This window comes from Thamnophis sirtalis, unplaced genomic scaffold, assembly GCF_051295495.1.
Source record: "Thamnophis sirtalis isolate CommonGarterSnake01/CBP01778 unplaced genomic scaffold, rThaSir2_p1.2 scaffold_15, whole genome shotgun sequence".
NCBI classification, from domain to species: Eukaryota; Metazoa; Chordata; class Lepidosauria; order Squamata; family Natricidae; genus Thamnophis; species Thamnophis sirtalis.
The window spans coordinates 3,170,634-3,189,452 of NW_028261395.1; the positions used below are offsets into that span (position 1 = coordinate 3,170,634).

Sequence of the window (18,819 nt, forward strand, 5' to 3'; positions counted from 1 at the left end):
AGCTGCCCCGTCCCTTTGGAACGGTCTACCCCCAGAGATCCGGACCCTCCCCACTCTCTCGGCCTTCCGAAAGTCTATTAAGACTTGGCTGTTCCGGCAGGCCTGGGGCTGTTGACCCTTGATTGAGTTCCAGCTCCACTAAGAACTGAGTGTATGTTGTCTTCTTTTAATTTGTTTTTGTTCTTTGTATTTTAAATTTTTTAGTATTTTTAAATTGTTTTTATGTAAGCCGCCCAGAGTCCTTCGGGATTGGGCGGCATACAAATCCATTAAATCTCAATCTCTGTTTGCACAGCACACCACCACCTCCCTTCACTTCATTGGTTAAGAATGAGCTTAAGCCATATGCTCAAAGCCACCTTAGATACCTGAAGGCATCGTATCTATTTTGAAGTTACCCAAAATGTGCTTTTAACCGTCAATGTATCCTGACACATGAATACTAAGAGCCAAGGTGGCGCAGTGGTTAAATGCAGCACTGCAGGCTACTGCTAGATCAGCAGGTCAGCGGTTCAAATCTCAGCGGCTCAGGGTTGACTCAGCCTTCCATCCTTCCGAGGTGGGTAAAATGAGGACCCAGATTGTTGGGGGCAATATGCTGACTCTCTGTAAACTGCTTAGAGAGGCCTGAAAGGCCTATGAAGCGGTATATAAGTCTACTGCTATTGCTATATATTGCTATTGCTACTATGTTTGACTAGGCCCTGTGCCAAATCAAGTACTTAGCCAGATAATATTCTATTTCAGATATATATTTTTCTTAACAGATGATATGCAAATCTATCTAAATGAACGTAATCATGGAAAGAATGAATAGTGTGTATGAGTGGAGAACTCTACATTTTTATTTTTAAATATCTGTTCAAGCTCCGCTTACACCACTCAAACTATGAGAACAAACCAGTCCAGAATCATTTTTTTTAAAAAGAAAATCCTGTATTTATATTTGTAATTAAAAAAATTCTAGGAATCAACCATGTTTGTACAGTTATGGGAAAAGGCATCATTTTGCACTGAGAATACTGTACAACCGGTTTTTTACAAATGCCAAGTTTGAATTAAATTAGAAATTCTAAACCTTAGCCATCAGTGTGAAGTCATCATTTCTGAAGTTTTAAAGAATTTATCTCAAATATTCTAGGAATTACCAAAAACACTCTTCTGGCGTGTTTCTGCAGTCTGGAAAATATAGGCTTCAATGGAATAAGTCTCTCTTTCATAGGTCTGGTATTTTTGAACAGGCGGAATTAGCTTGCAATATAGTTATGATGCCGGAAATGTCTTTATGTCTTCAGCAAAATCCAGGGGTACTTGCAAATCAGGCTTTTCAAGATGAAACTTAACCAATTTAGTCACGTCCTCATTAAGGAATAAATCCCCTTGTAAGAATTTACCCTAAAACAAAGAAGCATAAAACATAATTATTAAACCTTACGGTAAAGTTCCATATTTTAAGAAACAAATTTATAAAGAAGTACCTTTTTTCTACGTGCAACTGATGGAATGGAAGGGTCGAAAGCCACATCTTTCATACTGTAGGCCTCAAAAAGTTCCCCAGGTGACCTATGGTGCATAGCAATATTTAATTTCCATTATTTCCAAACGATTTCTTAAAATCCAACTAAGTCAGAAAAGCAGAGCAATAACAGGTCTTAATAATGAAAGAATCTAGGCCACAAATGCGTGACCCGTCAAAAGCGCGCACGACAAAAGCGCACCGTCAAAACCGCGTCGCTAAAACTGTGACATCATCAACACGCCGACAACAGCGCATCGACAACAGTGCGGCGACAGAAGGGCGCTTTACAACAGCGCGTCGACAGAAAGCCGATTTAAGTTAAGGTAAGGGTTAGGTTTAGGGTTAGGATTAGATTTAGGGTTAAGTTTAGGGTTAGGATTAGGGTTAGATTTAGGGTTAGGTTTAGGGTTAGGATTAGGGTTAGATTTAGGGTTAAGTTTAGAGTTAGGATTAGGGTTAGGTTTAGGGTTAGCGTTACATTTAGGGTTAGAGTTAGCGTTAAGTTTAGGGTTAGGTTTAGTTTTACAGTGCGCTTCTGTCGCCGCACTGTTGTCGCCGCGATTCAGCGCTCATTCGTCGGAGCGCTTTAGAACACGCGGTTTTGTCACCGCGGTTTTGTCGGGCGCGGTTTTGTCGTTCGCCCTTTTGTCGGTGAACCCCACAAATGTACAGAGCTCTCCAGACTTAAACCCGAAGGAATGTTTGGGCCTTCAGATAACTGCAAAAGTACAATTCTGGGGACTGAGATATAAGGTAATTTCTGGAAATCTTTTATTTTCCACTAAGGGCGAGAATGAATTAGGAGATTATTTTCTTCTTGAACTTCATATATAAAACATCTTTAGATGGCCAGTCATTGGTTACAATGGTCCCATTAAGCCTCCGGGATTAGAGGTAGTTATCCCACTGAATGTTAATTTGATGATAAAAGTGATGCTGGCTTGTTTGGGGACACTGCACCAGGGTGGATAAAAATCGATGATTTTTAAATAAAAAAAGTTAAAAAATGAGATTTCTTTATTTAAATCAGATTTTTTTTTTATTTTTATCAAATTTATTTTAATAAACTATTTTTGTAGTAAGAATCTAAAGATAGTTTTCTATTTAAGATACATTAATAATTCAGTTTATTCAGCATGAAATGGAGCTTAGTTATGTGTTGTGGCCCGGCAGGAGGTGTTAGAGCTGTCGCCAGACTCCGATATCCAGGGGGCTGATGAGTCGGCCTTGGAGGAGGTGGAGAACCCTGGACAGGGTGTCGACGCCGAGCTGGGCGAGAAGAGACTGGTTGGCCACCAGGTGGCGGCAGAGCATTGGATCAAAGGGAATGTTCCTGAAAGCATTTGGGAGTTGTATCAGGATGCATGCAGGCTTAAGTCTACTCAGCGTAAAGGACAAAAGAGGAACTACAGATGATTGCGAGCAGCTGTTGCTCATTGGGATCCTAGCCTGAGTATAAAGAGACTGCTGGTGCCATGCGCTGGTTGCAGGAGTCAACGTTCTATTCCCGTTCTAGTGATTGTTCTTGTTCGCATTCACAACCTGAGAGAAGCCAACTTGGATAAGTGGTTTTGAGATAAGAGAAGCTGGGTTTGCATTTTGTTATGAGTTATAGGACTTTTGCCAGAGCTAATTATCTTTGTTTATTTGGGCTTGCAGCCAGCAAGAGCTTGGGCTGATTAAAAGGAACCTTTTGAGTTACGTGGCTTTTGGCTTTCATTCCTGGACGGAGAAAGGGGGGGCGGGGTTCAGAACAGTTATGTAGCATGAGGCTGTACATTCTGTGAGACTGTCAGTTTGAATCAAGCCTTTTTACTACTGTTTTAAATTATGATTTAAATCGTCATTTAAATCGACTAGATTTAAATCAATCCACCCTGCAATTGCACAGAATGTTCTCTCACCTCCGGCCAAGGTCATGTCCCAGAGCTTCTGAACCTTCAGCTGGGGCTCCTGCCAAGAGATGAGCTGCGAATTTCTGAACAACTGGATGATAGTGTCTCTGAAAACAGGAGAAGCCATAGCAGAATGAAACATTTTCTGACATTTGCTTGGATCAATGCACTTATCCCTGATTTAACGTCTCTGAAGAGTTCATCATAAACATTATTTTTAACTGTTAAAAGCAACTGATTAAAACAATAAGGGTAGGTAGTCTTAAACCACTGTTCAATAAGTAAATAAATTACTTGCCCAAGATAACTAGAAAATAGGAAATGGTTGAAAAATAGCAAAGCAACCAGTTTTAATTTTAAAAAGACTAGTGGGATGGAGTAGGTTTAGGTTTATTAGATTTATATGCCGCCCTTCTCCCAAGGACACAGGGCGGCGTACGACATTAAAAGAAGCACATAATATAAAAGTTTTAAAAAATTAAATAGAATATCCCAAACCCAATTAAAATTGACAATGACATTTTTTTTAAAAAAAAGTGAATTAAAATTAACAGTGATCAATAATTTGTTTTGTTTTGTTCAGGCCAGGCTGGCTTGCTGGAAAAGCCAACTTTTTAGGGTGCGTCGGAAGGACCGGAGGTCGGGGATTATACGAAGCTCCGGGGGCAGCTCATTCCAGAGGGAAGGCGCTCCCACAGAGAAGGCTCTCCCCCCTGGGGGTCGCTAGCTGACACTGTCTGGCCGACGGCACCCTGAGGAGGCCAACTCTGTGGGATCGCACTGGACGGTGGGAGGCTACCGGTGGCAGTAGGTGGTCTCGCAGGTACCCTGGGCCTAAGCCATGGAGCGCTTTAAAGGTCATAATTAGTACCTTGAATCGCACCCGGAAGACAACCGGCAACCAGTGCAGGCCGCCTAAAAGGGGCGTAACATGGGAGCACCTAGGTGACCCCATGATAACCCGCGCAGCTGCATTCTGGACCAGCTGAAGCTTCCGGGTGCTCTTCAAGGGCAGCCCCATGTAGAGAACGTTACAGTAGTCCAGGCGAGAAAGGACGAGGGCGTGAGTGACTGTGCATAGAGCATCCCGATCCAGAAAGGGGCGCAACTGAGTAAACATGTATGTGAGCTTATCAGGATTATGAAAACTTAAAAAACAACAACACATTATTAGATGAGTATTCATTTTCTTATATGTGATTTTTTTAATTTTTATTTTATTTTTGGAAATCAGTAAATGTGTTTTTATTTTTTCCATTTTCATTTTCGTACAGTCACGTATATACTGTGCATAACCGGGGCCATATAACATTAAACAATAAACACAGCCATTCCTCTTGTCAACAATACCCCCCAAATACAAACCCAATGTACCACTTCGACCCTCCATACACCCTTTCTTTCGCCCCCCTCCAACTTTCCCTCTTCCCTCCATCATCCCCCTCTACCCTACTTCCCCTCCCCCTCTACCACTCCCCTCTCCCGGTACACTCCCTCCCTTCCTTCTCACCCTCCCTCCCGTCCTCTCTCCCACCCTCGCTACCCCTCTTTCTTCTATCCCTCTACTCCTCCCTTCGGTGTATTTCTACTATCTATTAATATATTCAGCTTGTCCTATTTTTACAGTGAAATTAAAGAGCAACAGTATACAAGTGCAGTCGTGTTACTATAAAATCTAACACATACTATATATCCCCCCCTGCCCCCTAACACCCCACCTCCCTTCCCCCCCCCCAACTTCCCAGAGCCCGTACACGGTATAGGTTTTTAACAAATACAGTCTAAAATATATTAAGACAAAGGAAATAAAAAAAAGGAAGTTAGTATTCATATTACAGGTTGAAAATAGCACATGAAGTTCCTAAGTTCCTAAACTCGTTCCCAGATGTTCTAGCTCCAGAGGAAAATAAAACTCTTCAGAAGGAAAGAAAACAGGATTACTGTACCAGGAATCAAGAACTTTTTTACAAAAAGTAAACCTCCGTGGTTCTTACCAAGAGGGAATGCAACTCCCAGAGGGCCGAGTTCTGAGCATTACAGTATTCCGGCTGATCCAGTTCGGGCAGGTAAAGACCACTCCCCTGTGATTCGTTGTCTAAAAGAAGGTCTGTCTTTGGGAAAACCTGTAATGAAGTTTGTTGGAGGGGAAAAAATGAGTCCCACAAAAATAAATTACAAGACGCCACGTTCCTCTAAAAGGATAAAACAATCTCTCCCCCAAGCAAGTACTTAATTCTGAATATGGAATCTCCAATGTACATATGGTCCACAGCAGGACTAACCAACCGTGGCAACTTTAAGACTTGGGGACTTCAACTCCCAGAATTCCCCAGACAACCATGAATTCTGGGAGTTGAAGTCCACAGGTCTTAAAAGTTGTCCAGATTGGATACCCCTGGTTTCCCCAACGGGTCACCAACCTTTTGGACCCCGGGGACCACTAAATTCGTAATTTTAAATTTAAATTTTAAAGCGTTGTAGGGAGGTCATACAGGCACGTGGAGGCCACACACATTATTGAACCTCATTTAAGGAAATTACATCAATGTTGGATCAGCCTGTAGTGTTTTTTTCCTCTTTAATATTGAGTGTAACTCCAAATCCAGACCTCCATGGGTTGCTAAATTTGATTTCCATTGATAATTTTTCTGTGATTTTATTGTCAGCACATTCAACTATGTAACGAACAAGGTATTTAATAAGAATATTTCATTCATCCAGATCTAGGATGTCTTATTTTTGTGTTCCCTTTATTTTTTTGAGCAGTGTATTTTACCTTTTAGTGGCGTGGGTGGCTATATAAATTTGATTAATAAATAACTAAATAAAATAAATGTATACTTTCTTCATTGGGAAGATATGGCCTGCTCCCTTAAATAAGAGAGTGATCCAATGAGTATATTTTGTCTACACATTTAAATTGCATATAATTAATACTTAAGGTGTAAACATAGTTCAGATGGGTTAAGAAAAACTGAAGACATAAATAGGGAAGCTGGGAGAACAACACAACAGCAATACCTCCCGGCGTGACCCGACAAATGCGCGCATGACAAAAGCGCGCTGACAAAACCGCGGCACGAAAACCACGTCACCAACGCGCCCACAACAGCGCGCCGACAACAGCACGCCGACAGAAGCGCGATTTAAGTTAAGGTAAGGCTTAGGTTCAGGATTAGGTTTAGAGCGCGCTTCTGTCGGCGCGCTGTTGTTGGCGCGCTTCTGTGCTCATTTGTTGGAGCAGTTTAGAACTTGCGGTTTTCTCACCGTGGTTTCATCGGGCGCGCTTTTGTCCGTGAACCCTTAAGAGTTATACACAGCTTTCATAGTGCCTTACCGCCTTCTCTAAGAAGTTTAGAGACAGCACATCGCCCCCAACAATCTGGGTCCTCATAGTTTACCGACCTCGGAAGGATAGAAGATTGAGTCAACCTTGAGCCGGTCAGGATTGAACTCCTAGCAGTGAGCAGAGTTCAGCCTGCAATACTGCATTCTAACCATTGCTCCCCCATTAACTCCTAATAACGAGATTGTGTCTCTTGGCAAGAAAGTGGATGAAACAGCAGTATGCACTCATAACGAGCCGAGGTGGCGCAGTGGTTAGGGTGCAGTACTTCAGACCACTTTAGCTGACTGTGATCTGCAGTTCAGCGGTTCAAATCTCACCGGCTCAAGGTCGACTCAGCCTTCCATCCTTCCAAGGTGGGTGAAATGAGGACCCGGACTGTGGGGGCAAGTTGCTGACTCAATTTGCTAAAAGAAATTTGTAAACCCCTTAGAGAGGGCTGAAAGCCCTATGAGGCGGTATATAAGTCTAATAAATAAATAAATAAATAAATAAATAAATAAATAAATAAATAAATAAATAAATAAATAAATAAATAAATAAATAAATAACTTGAGAGATATCAGCCAGGCTGTTACAAACTTACATGCATTAATGTTCTGTTTGTTGCCAAGATTCCAATACTGGAGTTCGGAAGGACCTGGAGCGCCACGGTGGAAAGACGCTTAATGAAAGCAAGCGCCCTCTGCTGCGTCACCTGCTTTCTACGCTTGGCAAGCATTATATCCAGACATTGCAACACCAATGCTGCATCTTCATTTGTAGCTCCTTGAACACAAAATGAAAACCCCCGTTAACAGCCCCAAAAGTTGAAAAGCCACCGTTCTACTACCCTCTTTTTTTATCACTCAAGGATCACTTAGCTTAAAGATATACAATGGATTTACACTGAGAGTTACCGTATATACTCAAGTATAAGCCGAGTTTTTCAGTCCACTTTTTGGGCTGAAAAAAGCTGCCTCGGCTTATACTCGAGTCAGTGAAAAATTTGCCCAAAATGGAGGAGAAAAAGGGGCGGGGCCATGCCTCTGGGTGAGGCTCGTGAATGGCCCAGCGCCCCTGTGAGTTTCCCCTCCCTCTGTGTCAGTTTGCCGCGCAGCGTGCACCGCACCATCCCCCCTCCTCACGTTCTAATGTAATGCAGGGCTATCTTACGATTCCCCTTCCTCCCCCTCCTGCCGCTCTGCAACGATGTCCCACCTCCTCCTTGTTATGGCAAGCAGCCACCTAGCGATGTCCCACCTCCTCTGGTACAGTGATCCAATGATAGGAATCACTGTGCCGTGTGTCATAGGAGGCGGGACATCGCTCCCACGGCTGCACGGGACATCATCATCACAGCGGGACATCAGCATCATGAGGTGAGTGAAGTATTTCATTGAATACACTGCTAGTTTACTGTTTTTCTTTGAAATAAATATTTAAAAACATTATTGGTATCTATTTTTATTTTTGAAATTTACCGGTAGCTGCTGCATTTCCCACCCTAGGCTTATACTCAAGTCAATAACTTTTCCAGTTTTTTTGTGGTAAAATTAGGTGCCTCGGCTTATATTCGGGTCGGCCTATACTCGAGTATATACGGTAGTTTCTTTGTTGCTGAACTGCAATCAAAACTATTGAGACAATCAAAGCCATCTACTGTAAAAGGGGGCAAGATGTCACTCAAGAGCTTTAAATATTAGAGGACTATCAGTGAAACAAATCTGGACAATTAGAAACAGTGGTAGGATTCAAATAATTTAACAACCGGTTGTCTGCCTCTAATGACCAGCTGAGTAGGCATGGCTTGGTGGTCATGTGACTCAACGGGCGTGGCAACTTGACGTCACTCACGTCGATGGGCGCTTCACCTTAGCTGCTGCAATGTAATCAGGGTTAACCGAAAAGGCAGTTTCTGTAAGCAGGGCAATAAAGATTAGGCTAGAAACAACACCAGAATGTTTCCTTCCTGCCTTCCTTACAGGATTAGCCCTGTAAAGTGGGAAAAAACAAACCAAAATGAGATTTCTTCCAACAACCGGTTCTCTGAACTGCTTGGAAAGTTACGAACCGGTTCTCCCGAATAGGTGCGAACTGGCTGAATCCCACCACTGGTTAGAAAGCATCAATTTCTCTATATTCAGATAATATTATATGTTAATATTCAACGCATCAAAATCAGGAATTACCTGCATGTATTTGAAATAACGTCTTGTAAAGATGAGTGTAGAACTTCAAGGGATCAATGTTAAGGACATCACCTATGGAAAGAATTCAAGTTAAGTAGGTTTCTATATCTGAAAGAAGAGCCGAGGTGGCGCAGTGGTTAGGGTGCAGTACTGCAGGCCACTTCAGCTGACTGCTATCTGCAGTTCGGCGGTTCAAATCTCACCGGCTCAGGGTTGACTCAGCCTTCCATCCTTCCGAGGTGGGTGAAATGAGGACCCGGATTGTTGTTGGGGGCGATATGCTGACTCTGTAAACCGCTTAGAGAGGGCTGAAAGCCCTATGAAGCGGTATATAAGTCTAACTGCTATTGCTATTGTTGAAACTCCAATAATGTATTTGGATTCTCAGGTGCTAAGATTGAAAGCCTCACCTCCTATATCCATGAGACAATTTATTTTTGACATACAGGTCGTCATCATATAGTGGCCACTAAACTATTTGAAATTATGATGGCAATGAATGAGGGGAGCTTATGACAGGTCCCTGTAATTATGGCTACCAGAGTCTCCCTGTAGTCATGTGATCATAATTTGGGTGTTTGGCGATTGGCGCACAATTACGACAATCTCTTGAATGCCATTTGTCATCTTTACTGCGGGCTTCCCACAAGATCAATGGAGAAACTGGTAGGAAGTCACAAGTTGCAATGACGTGATGTTAGTTTATTTATTTTATTGATTAGCCGTTGGGCCATATCTGTTCTGACCCCCCTTCCTCGCTCGATCACAGACGACAGTCAGACAGACTTAAAAGGAAATAACTTTATCAGTCCTGGCTCAGGCTGGCTGCGAGCCCAAAAATAAACATAAATAAAGTCTCTGGCAAGAAGATAACAGAATGCAAAAACAAAGATCTCTTAAGGCCAAACCAGGTGTACAGAAAGAAAGCAAATCACTTATCCAAGTGTCTCTTCGAATCAGGGTTACAGAAAGCAAATCACTTATCCAAGTGCCTCTCACAATTAAACGACTGATGAACCACAAACCATGAACGAATGAATGAACGTTGACTTCTGCAACCAGGGCGTGGCACCATCAGTCCTTTTATCTCCAGAAGACGACACTAACCAGCTGCATTGTTATTCCTGCATCCCGACTCAACTGACAGCAAACTTCTGCTGAGTCACAACCCATATCAAAGTGCAGAGAACTATGTGTGATTTGACTAACCACAACTTGAGCTGCCACTGTTAAGTTGGCCACGTTATGTGATATTTTCGGTTTACAACCGTGTCACTTAGAGACAGAGTTGCCTGTTCCAATTACGGTAGTTTGAATTGAGGAGTACCTTCACGTGCATCTTGGAAATAGGTCGAACAGTTGTTATATTGTTTTAGTTACAAATATAAAAGCAGATTTGTGGGGAGGGAACTAAAAACAAAAATCAGTGATCCTAGCTTAGTTCCAGATGAAAACAGTCTCCTTGCTGTCTTCTTACAAATTGTCTTAAGGAGTCTTTCGATGCAAAATTAACAACTGTCTAATGTCACACCCTGGACTATGGTTTTGTATCACCGTAAGGTGATCGTACAAGGCCAAACCCGACACAATATCAAATCAAATTCCTTACCTTGCCCAGACAAAATGTGAAACGCCGAGAGGATACAGTGCAGGCTCTCTCTGTGGCTTAACACCTAAAAAGGTCAAAGGTGAATTGTAAGGGCGTAGACTTCAAGGTTCTATGACCGTGAGGAGTGGAGGGAGGGGGGGGACTCAGCCAAACTGCAGGCATTTCTTTTCCATTTATGTAACTGGTTTCATCCATCCACATGCATAACAACACACAATTTTTCTATGTTCAACACACACATACACACGCCCCTGGGGTGATCTACGCATCAATTTTTTCCCCTATGAGTTAAGAGGAGAGAAAATCCCTAATCTTAGATTAATGTAATGTTTAGCTCAACCTGTTGATTTTTAAAAGAGCCGAGGTGGAGCAGTGGTTAGGGGTGCAGTACTGCAGGCTACTTCAGCTGACTGCACTTCTGCAGTTCGGCTGTTCAAATCTCACCGGCTCAAGGTTGACTCAGCCTTCCATCCTTCCGAGGTGGGTGAAATGAGGACCCGGATTGTTGGGGGTGATATGCTGACTCTATAAACCGCTTAGAGAGGGCTGAAAGCCTTATGAAGCGGTATATAAGTCTAACTGCTATTGCTATTGCTAAGGTCCGTGGAATGAGGACCCAGATTGTTGGGGAGAATATGCTGACTCTGTAAACCGCTTAGAGAGGGCTGAAAGCCTTATGAAGCGGTATATAAGTCTAACTGCTATTGCTATTGCTAAAAGGGGAGGATAATTTATTGCTTTTCCTTTTTTTCCCCCAGCCATCAGCCAAGGTAGATCCTACATGTTAAATGTTAAATCCGATTTACCGCTTTTTCTTCCCTTTTTTGTACACTATTTTTTTTTCTTTCTTGTTGTTGCTGTTGGGGTTGAATGTATGTTTTGTTTCATTTTGATTGTTGCTTTTACATTTCTTTGATGAAACAATAGATTTTTTTTAAAAAAGGAGAAAAAAATCTTACTCTGAACATTGTTTTGTGGGAAAAGGGCAGAGGTGGGTTCCTACCAGTTCGCACCTATTCGGTAGAACCGGTTCGTCAAATCTACCGAACCGGTTAGAAGAGGTTCCACCAGTGGACCCAGAAAGCAGGCCACACCTACAGAAGAGGTTCCAAAATTTCTTTGAAACCCACCACTGGTCCTTGGATATGATTATTCTACACTATCATGCTCCTATTTATAAAACTCAGGGCCTCTGTGAAAGGTAAGGATGACTACTGCGTTTGTGGTGCAATCAGAACATTGCGTGTGTTGAAGTTGTTTTAACGCAAACCAAAGACGCCTTTTAAAAAACACGTTTACATCCTATTCTTATGCATGCCAGTGCTGTGTGTGAGGTCATTTAAGGTGGTTCTGACAAGTGTCGTCGGCACCTTCATATCCGGTCACATGGGCGGCAAGCCACTCCCACAAAGGAGGACACACCCACAGAGTAGGTTCGAACAATTTTTGAAACCCACCACTGGAAAAGGGGAAATCTTGAGGATGGAGCCTGGGTGGCAAGTTACAAGATTCTTTACTTCCGACACAGAATAAGGGTCCTTGTTTAATCAGAAAGCAGTAAACTTACCCCAGACACAATAAGGGAATGGAGAACCATCAGAAGATCATCAAAAAATTCCAGGTTTATGAGATGGGCGAATCTAAATGAAAGAAACTTGATTTTACACAGGATTCATCCACAAAACTCAATATCGTTTGCTTGTTTTGGTATTTTATTTGGGGAGGCAAAAGCTTAAGTCTTGTTTTTGTAGCACTGCATTCATTTTTAAATAAATGCATACAGCAAGGAACAAGGCTACGTTTCACTTACTAGGGGGAATTTTGAAAAAAAAAACCAAATTCATACTGATAATGAAAGATAAAATATAAAGCAGATACAGAACTGCTGGTCAACTAAATATTTCAAATGTCACTTTTTATATCGTGATATTTAATTTTGAAGAATGCCGTAAACGACTGCTCATATGTTTATATTGTAAGGATAGACATTAGCATGTAGTCCCTGGACACCTAGAGCCGAGGTGGCGCAGTGGTTAAATGCAGCACTGCAGGCTACTTCAGCTGACTGCAGTTCTGCAGTTCGGCGGTTCAAATCTCACCGGTTCAAGGTTGACTCAGCCTTCCATCCTTCCGAGGTGGGTAAAATGAGGACCCGGATTGTTGTTGGGGGCAATATGCTGACTCTGTAAACCGCTTAGAGAGGGCTGAAAGCCCCATGAAGCGGTATATAAGTCTAACTGCTATTACTATTGCTATATTTAATTTTGAAGAATGCTGTAAACGACTGCTCATATGTTTACATTGTAAGGATAGACATTAGCATGTAGTCCCTAGATTTCTTTTTTCCTTTCAAAGAAATCTCAAAATTATTCTGAAATACTTACTTTGCAAGGCCTTCTAGCACAGCAGGCACAAGAGGAGATTTCTGGGCTTTTTTCAAGATCCGAAAGTAAGTCAAAAATACGATATTCAACGTTTCTGTATGCTATAGTAAAAGAGGCATAAAATAATACATGAAGCTAAATAATTTCATTTTAATCAAATATTTTTTCTTCTTCATGCAACACTTTAGAACAGCAGTCACCAGCCAGTGGTCCACTGAAAAAATATTTGCATTTTTTATATTGCACTAAATACTATTTATCTTTTTTAAAAAATTCATATTAGTGGTCCGCAGAATTTAAAATTATGAATTTAGTGGTCCTTGAGATCTGAAAGGCTGCTTTAAAAAGCTATTAATCCTAAATTACGATTAAAAAAATTCTGCCTTTACAATAAACGATCTAATTTTGGCAGCCAGAAAGCTTTATACCATTCTGAGTTAGCAGCAATTGTAACTATGACACAACCTCTATTAAGGTAATCATGCTAGTAAATAAAAAAATATTTATTAGCTCAAGCATAAGTGACAATCTATTACTGTATTCTTGCATTTGCTAAACTTCTGAAGAACATCAATGGCACAATGAGATATGGACCCATGTTTATAGGTAGCCCTCCCTTACCGACCACTTCATTTAGTGACTATTCAACAGTTTTGTGAGCAGTTTTCACATTTATTACCACTGCAGTGCCTAACAGTCACGTAATCACCATTCGGCATTTTGCAACTGGCTTCCAACCAGCAGAATTAACAGAAAATGGAGGAAATAGCAAATTGTGTCCACAATTGTGGTCATTAACGACTGAATGGAAAGTTATGTGGAAAACCTTCCACTTAGTGACCGCGAGCTTTAGTAGTGTTCTGGGCCCCAATTGTGGTCATTAAACAAGGATAATATCAGGTTTTAAGTCTTTCTTCATGGCCCCCACTTCTACTAAGAGCCGAGGTGGCGCAGTGGGTAGGGTGCAGTACTGCAGACCACTTCAGCTGACTGCTATCTGCAGTTCGGCGGTTCTAATCTCACCGGCTCAAGGTTGACTCAGCCTTCCACCCTTCCGAGGTGGGTGAAATGAGGACCCAGACTGTGGGGGCGACTCTGTAAACCACTTAGAGAGGGCTGAAAGCCCTATGAAGCGGTATATAAGTCGAACTGCTATTGCTACTTGAATTCGCTATTTCTGATGAGCCACAGCGGAAAAAGAATTTGGAAGAAACACGTTGCATGATCCAGTCCTATGTCACGTGACACCCAAAAGGACTCCCAGAAAATATAAAATGTGTGAAGAATGTAAATACCAGTTTCAGTTTTTTCTCTGTATTTTCAGAGGCTTCGGCTTCCAACAGTTCTCTCTCCAGTTTTTCTTCTGCTTTCTTCCACTGAAAAGGAACAAGTGATTTAGAAGCTAACCAGATTTGGGAATTGGAATACCAATGTGTTCTGACCCCCTTTCTCCGCTCGTTAACAGACGACAGTCAGACAGACTTAAAAAGAAATAACTTTATCAGTCCTCGGCTCAGACTGGCTGCGAGCCCAAAATAAACATAAATAAAGTCTCTGGCAAGAAGATAACAGAATGCAAAAACAAAGATCTCTTACAAAGCAAATCACTTCTCCAAGTGTCTCCTCGAATCAGGGTTACAGAAAGCAAATCACTTATCCAAGTGTCTCTCACAAACAAACCACGACCGATGAACGATGAACCACGAACGAACGACGAACGTTGACTCCTGCAACCAGGGCGTGACACCATCCGTCCTTTTATCTCCAGAAGACGACACTAACGAGCCGCAGCTGCTGAGTCACAACACTAATGATTTCACGTTCCCTGAACTTCCGATCCACAATGGCATTTCCCGTTTGAATTATTCATAACAACACTGATTTTGTCCATGACCAAGTCAGCCAACACTTGTCTGGGGGAGAATAAGGGCCCTCCTGTCCTTGAAATTTGCCTGTTGGGTTTTTCATTCCCTCATATCCCCAAACACACACACACACACACGTGGGCAGGAACACTATGGCTGTCATCAAGCAGACATAGTGTCAAGAGGTGACTGGATGAGAGTGTCTATATCTAAGACCCTGAGTGATCCTTTCCCTGAATTCTTGGGTTGCATTGTGATAGTTTTATCCATGTAATCATTATTATTATTCTCTGATAATGTTTTATGGAATACTACCCATCCAGAGCGTCTAAAGCTGAACGGGTATCGATATAAACAAATAAGTTAACAGGTTACTCCCCAAATATCTGACAGGTTTCTCTTCTGTCCTGATTTGTAGAAACGGCAGAAGTGCTTAAGGCTGCATGCTGGCCTTAGATGTGAAATTGTTATGCGCATGTTTGAGTCAGAATGAAAGAATTCTGATCCGTTTGCGGTTTTAGTACCAAACATGCCAATGACGCTTCCATGTAAATATTGGCCCATGGTAACTCATGCTGTGTGCATATCTATGTGTGTGTGTGTGTGTGTACATGCATTTTGTGCTTATATTCTGGAACAACTGAGAATCAGAATCTCTTGCTGAGCTTTTTCCAATCACCAGTAGATTCGGATTGAATTGAATTGAATTTATTGCATTTATATGCCGCCCTTTTCCCCGAAGGGGACTCAGGGCGGCTCACAATCCAAGTTAGGGAAGGGGGTACAGACAGGGGATAAAAAAGACGAACAAAACAATACACAATTTAAAAGCACACAACAACCATACCATTCGAGGGGGGGGGGGCAAAAGCTCTTTAGCCCCAGGCCTGTCGGAACAGCCAGGTTTTAAGGGCTATGCGGAAGGCCTGGAGGGTGGTGAGGGTTCGAATCTCCACGGGGAGCTCGTTCCAGAGGGTCGGAGCAGCCACAGAGAAGGCTCTCCTCCGGGTCGTCGCCAGTCGGCATTGGCCGGCGGATGAAATTCGGAGGAGGCCTAATCTGTGGGATCTAATCGGTCTGTTGGAGGTAATTGGCAGCAGGCGGTCTCTCAAGTACCCAGGTCCAATACCATGAAGGGCTTTATAAGTGACGACTAGCGCCTTGAAGCGTATCCGGAGACCAATAGGCAGCCAGTGGTGTTAGGTGGGTGAACCGGATCTACTTTCTACCCACTCATGATCTGGAGAATCCCCACACAAAATTTATAACATATACGAGACAATAGATAAGAATATTTTTTTGGGGGGAAAAATAAGGGCAGGGTGATGTTAGTACATATGTGGCAAGGCTAAACCCCCAATGATTTGAGTTCTTACATTTTATATATTTTGGTCAACAATATCATCAGATCCAAAGCAGGTTTCAGAGAATTATAGTACATGTAAACATGCTTCTCAATCAGCCACTGTCCCATTGGTACCCAATGGAATTTGGCTTTGGACATATTATTAGTTAAGAATTCTATTTCACATTTTTTTGCTTACTGTGGGAAAAAAAAATACCTTTCTTTGCATCCTGGATAGATTTTTCCTTTTGTCTCTGTAAGTCATGATTTTGTTCTTTGGGGTGATGTCTTCTGCATCTCTTTTCACTTCCACTTCTTTAATTCTTAGATGAAGGAGCGCCATTAAAACCTAAATAGAATATCCACATGCATTTATTTATTTCTCATCAAAAAAACTACAGGAAATCCTGGATTTACAAACACTTGTTTAATAATAGTTCAAAGTCATGACATTGCGACAAAAATTAGGATTGAAAATTATGATTGCACCACTCCCATGTCCATGTTCGTGAAGAGCCAAGGTGGCGCACTGGTTAGGGTGCAGCACTGCAGGCCACTTCAGCTGACTGTGATCTGCAGTTCAGCGGTTCAAATCTCACCGGCTCAAGGCCGACTCAGCCTTCCATCCTTCCGAGGTGGGTTTAAAGAGGACCCAGACTGTGGGGGCAAGTTGCTGACTCAATTTACTAAAAAATTTGTAAACCGCTTAGAGAGGGCTGAAAGCCCTATGAAGCGGTATATAAGTCTAATAAATAAATAAATAAATATGATTGTAATTCGGGCTCATGGCAACTAGCTTACATTTATGATAGACGCAGCATCTTGCAACCATGTGATTTGGGACCTCAATTGGCTTCTGAATGGGAGAAGCCCAATACACTTAACTACTGGCTGGTTCACTTAATGACCACATGATTTGATTAATGACCACAGTAAACAATGTTGGGGAAGTTGGGTTTAGTCACATGACGACTTGCTTAATGACTGCATCACTTGGTGACCAAAATTCTGGTCCAAATTGTGGAAGAGAGCCGAGGTGGCGCAGTGGTTAGGGTGCAGTACTGCAGGCCACTTCAGCTGACTGTTATCTGCAGTTTGGTGGTTCTAATCTCACCGGCTCGAGGTCGACTCAGCCTTCCATCCTTCCGAGGTGGGTGAAATGAGGACCCAGACTGTGGGGGCAAGTTGCTGACTCAATTTGCTAAAAAAAATTGTAAACCGCTTAGAGAGGGCTGAAAGCCCTATGAAGCGGTATATAAGTCTGATTAATTAATAATTAAGTCTAATTAATAAATAAGAGTCAAAAATATGTATGAAAAATTAAAACAATTTCTTTCAAGTACAGCAAGGCTGTCAAACTCCCGGCCCACGGGCCAGATGTGTCATGCGCTGGCCACGCCCACGCCCGGTTTAGCGAAGGGGGGAAAAGTCCTGATGTGACGCCGCCATGACGTGGGTTTGACACCCCTGAGATAAGAGCAAGGATGTCCAACCTTGAAGTACTGGCAAGGATGGCTCAGTGGGGAATTCTGGGAGTTGAAGTCCACAAGTATTAAAGCTGTCAAGGTGAGACGGAGATTCCCAGCTCTCCTTCTTGCCAATCGCTCGTTCATGAAGGACAGAAATAAGTATATCAAACCTTCAATAGAAGCACGGAATTGAAGGTTTTATGCCATTTCAATAGAAACGGGAGAATCCATCCTCAATGCTTTCTCAAAAACGAAACGACATACCAACAAACTCACCTCAGGTCTCACGTCATAATTCCGGCTTTTCACCAAGCCAGAAATGACCTTCACCGCACCAAGTGAAGCAACGCCTAACTTATCTTGCTTAAAGAGGCACTTTATCGCATCACAACACGGTTCAGAAATCTGTGAGGTTTAAAAAAAATCCCAGTTTAGAGGATTCGCTTTGGAAATCAACACGTTTAGTATAAAACCTTCAAGGCTGGATTATTGCAATGCGCTCTACATGGGGCTACCCTTGAAAAGCGTTCGGAGGCTACAGCTAGTCCAGAATGCAGCCGCGCGAGCGATATTGGGTGTACCGAGATACACCCATATTACACCTGTCCTCCGCGAGCTGCACTGGCTGCCAATTGGTCTCCGGACGCAATTCAAGGTGTTGGTTCTTACCTTTAAAGCCCTACATGGCTCAGGACCAGTGTATTTGCGAGACCGCCTACTGCCACACACCTCCCAACAGCCGATAAGATCCCACAGATTGGGCCTCCTTCGGACACCGTCAGCCGGACAGTGTCGGCTGGCGGGCCCCCGGAGGAGAGCCTTCTCTGTGGCTGCTCCGACCCTGTGGAATGAGCTACCCCCAGAGGTCCGGACCTTACCCACCCTCATGGTCTTCAGGAAAGCCATTAAAACCTGGCTGTTCCGGCAGGCCTGGGGCTGTTGACCTTAGTGTTAAGGTCCAGCCCCGATCAGAAATGTATGCGTGTTGGGAATTTTTAAATTATTTTTTTTTATTTTGCTTTTCTTTTTTCTTTCTTTGTAAACCGCCTGGAATCCTCCGGGATTGGGCGGCCTAGAAATTTAGCAATAGCAGTAGACTTATATACTGCTTCATAGGCCTTTCAGGCCTCCCTAAGCGGTTTACAGAGTCAGCATATTGCCCCCAACAATCTGGGTCCTCATTTTACCCACCTCGGAAGGATGGAAGGCTGAGTCA

At 42.7% G+C, this 18,819-nt stretch overlaps 1 protein-coding gene across 2 annotated transcripts in view; it reads right to left on the bottom strand.

Annotated features, from left to right (window-relative positions):
- Positions 1–821: 821 nt before the first annotated feature.
- NOC3L (NOC3 like DNA replication regulator) overlaps positions 822–18,819 on the bottom strand; it is a 33,335-nt gene continuing 15,337 nt past the window's right edge. The window contains exons 10-21 of one of the 2 annotated variants that reach the window (XM_087702344.1): positions 17,880–18,008; positions 16,352–16,483; positions 14,220–14,300; positions 12,925–13,025; positions 12,108–12,180; positions 10,541–10,604; positions 8,932–9,003; positions 7,347–7,528; positions 5,409–5,537; positions 3,424–3,521; positions 1,479–1,563; positions 822–1,395 (exon numbers count right to left, since the gene is read on the bottom strand). In XM_087702344.1, the coding sequence (XP_087558470.1) occupies positions 1,264–1,395; positions 1,479–1,563; positions 3,424–3,521; positions 5,409–5,537; positions 7,347–7,528; positions 8,932–9,003; positions 10,541–10,604; positions 12,108–12,180; positions 12,925–13,025; positions 14,220–14,300; positions 16,352–16,483; positions 17,880–18,008 (1,278 nt within the window). In that variant the 3' untranslated portion in view covers positions 822–1,263. Of the gene's footprint in view, positions 1,564–3,423; positions 3,522–5,408; positions 5,538–7,346; positions 7,529–8,931; positions 9,004–10,540; positions 10,605–12,107; positions 12,181–12,924; positions 13,026–14,219; positions 14,301–16,351; positions 16,484–17,879; positions 18,009–18,819 lie in introns of both variants that reach the window. The other variant, XM_087702343.1, reaches the window with a different exon arrangement.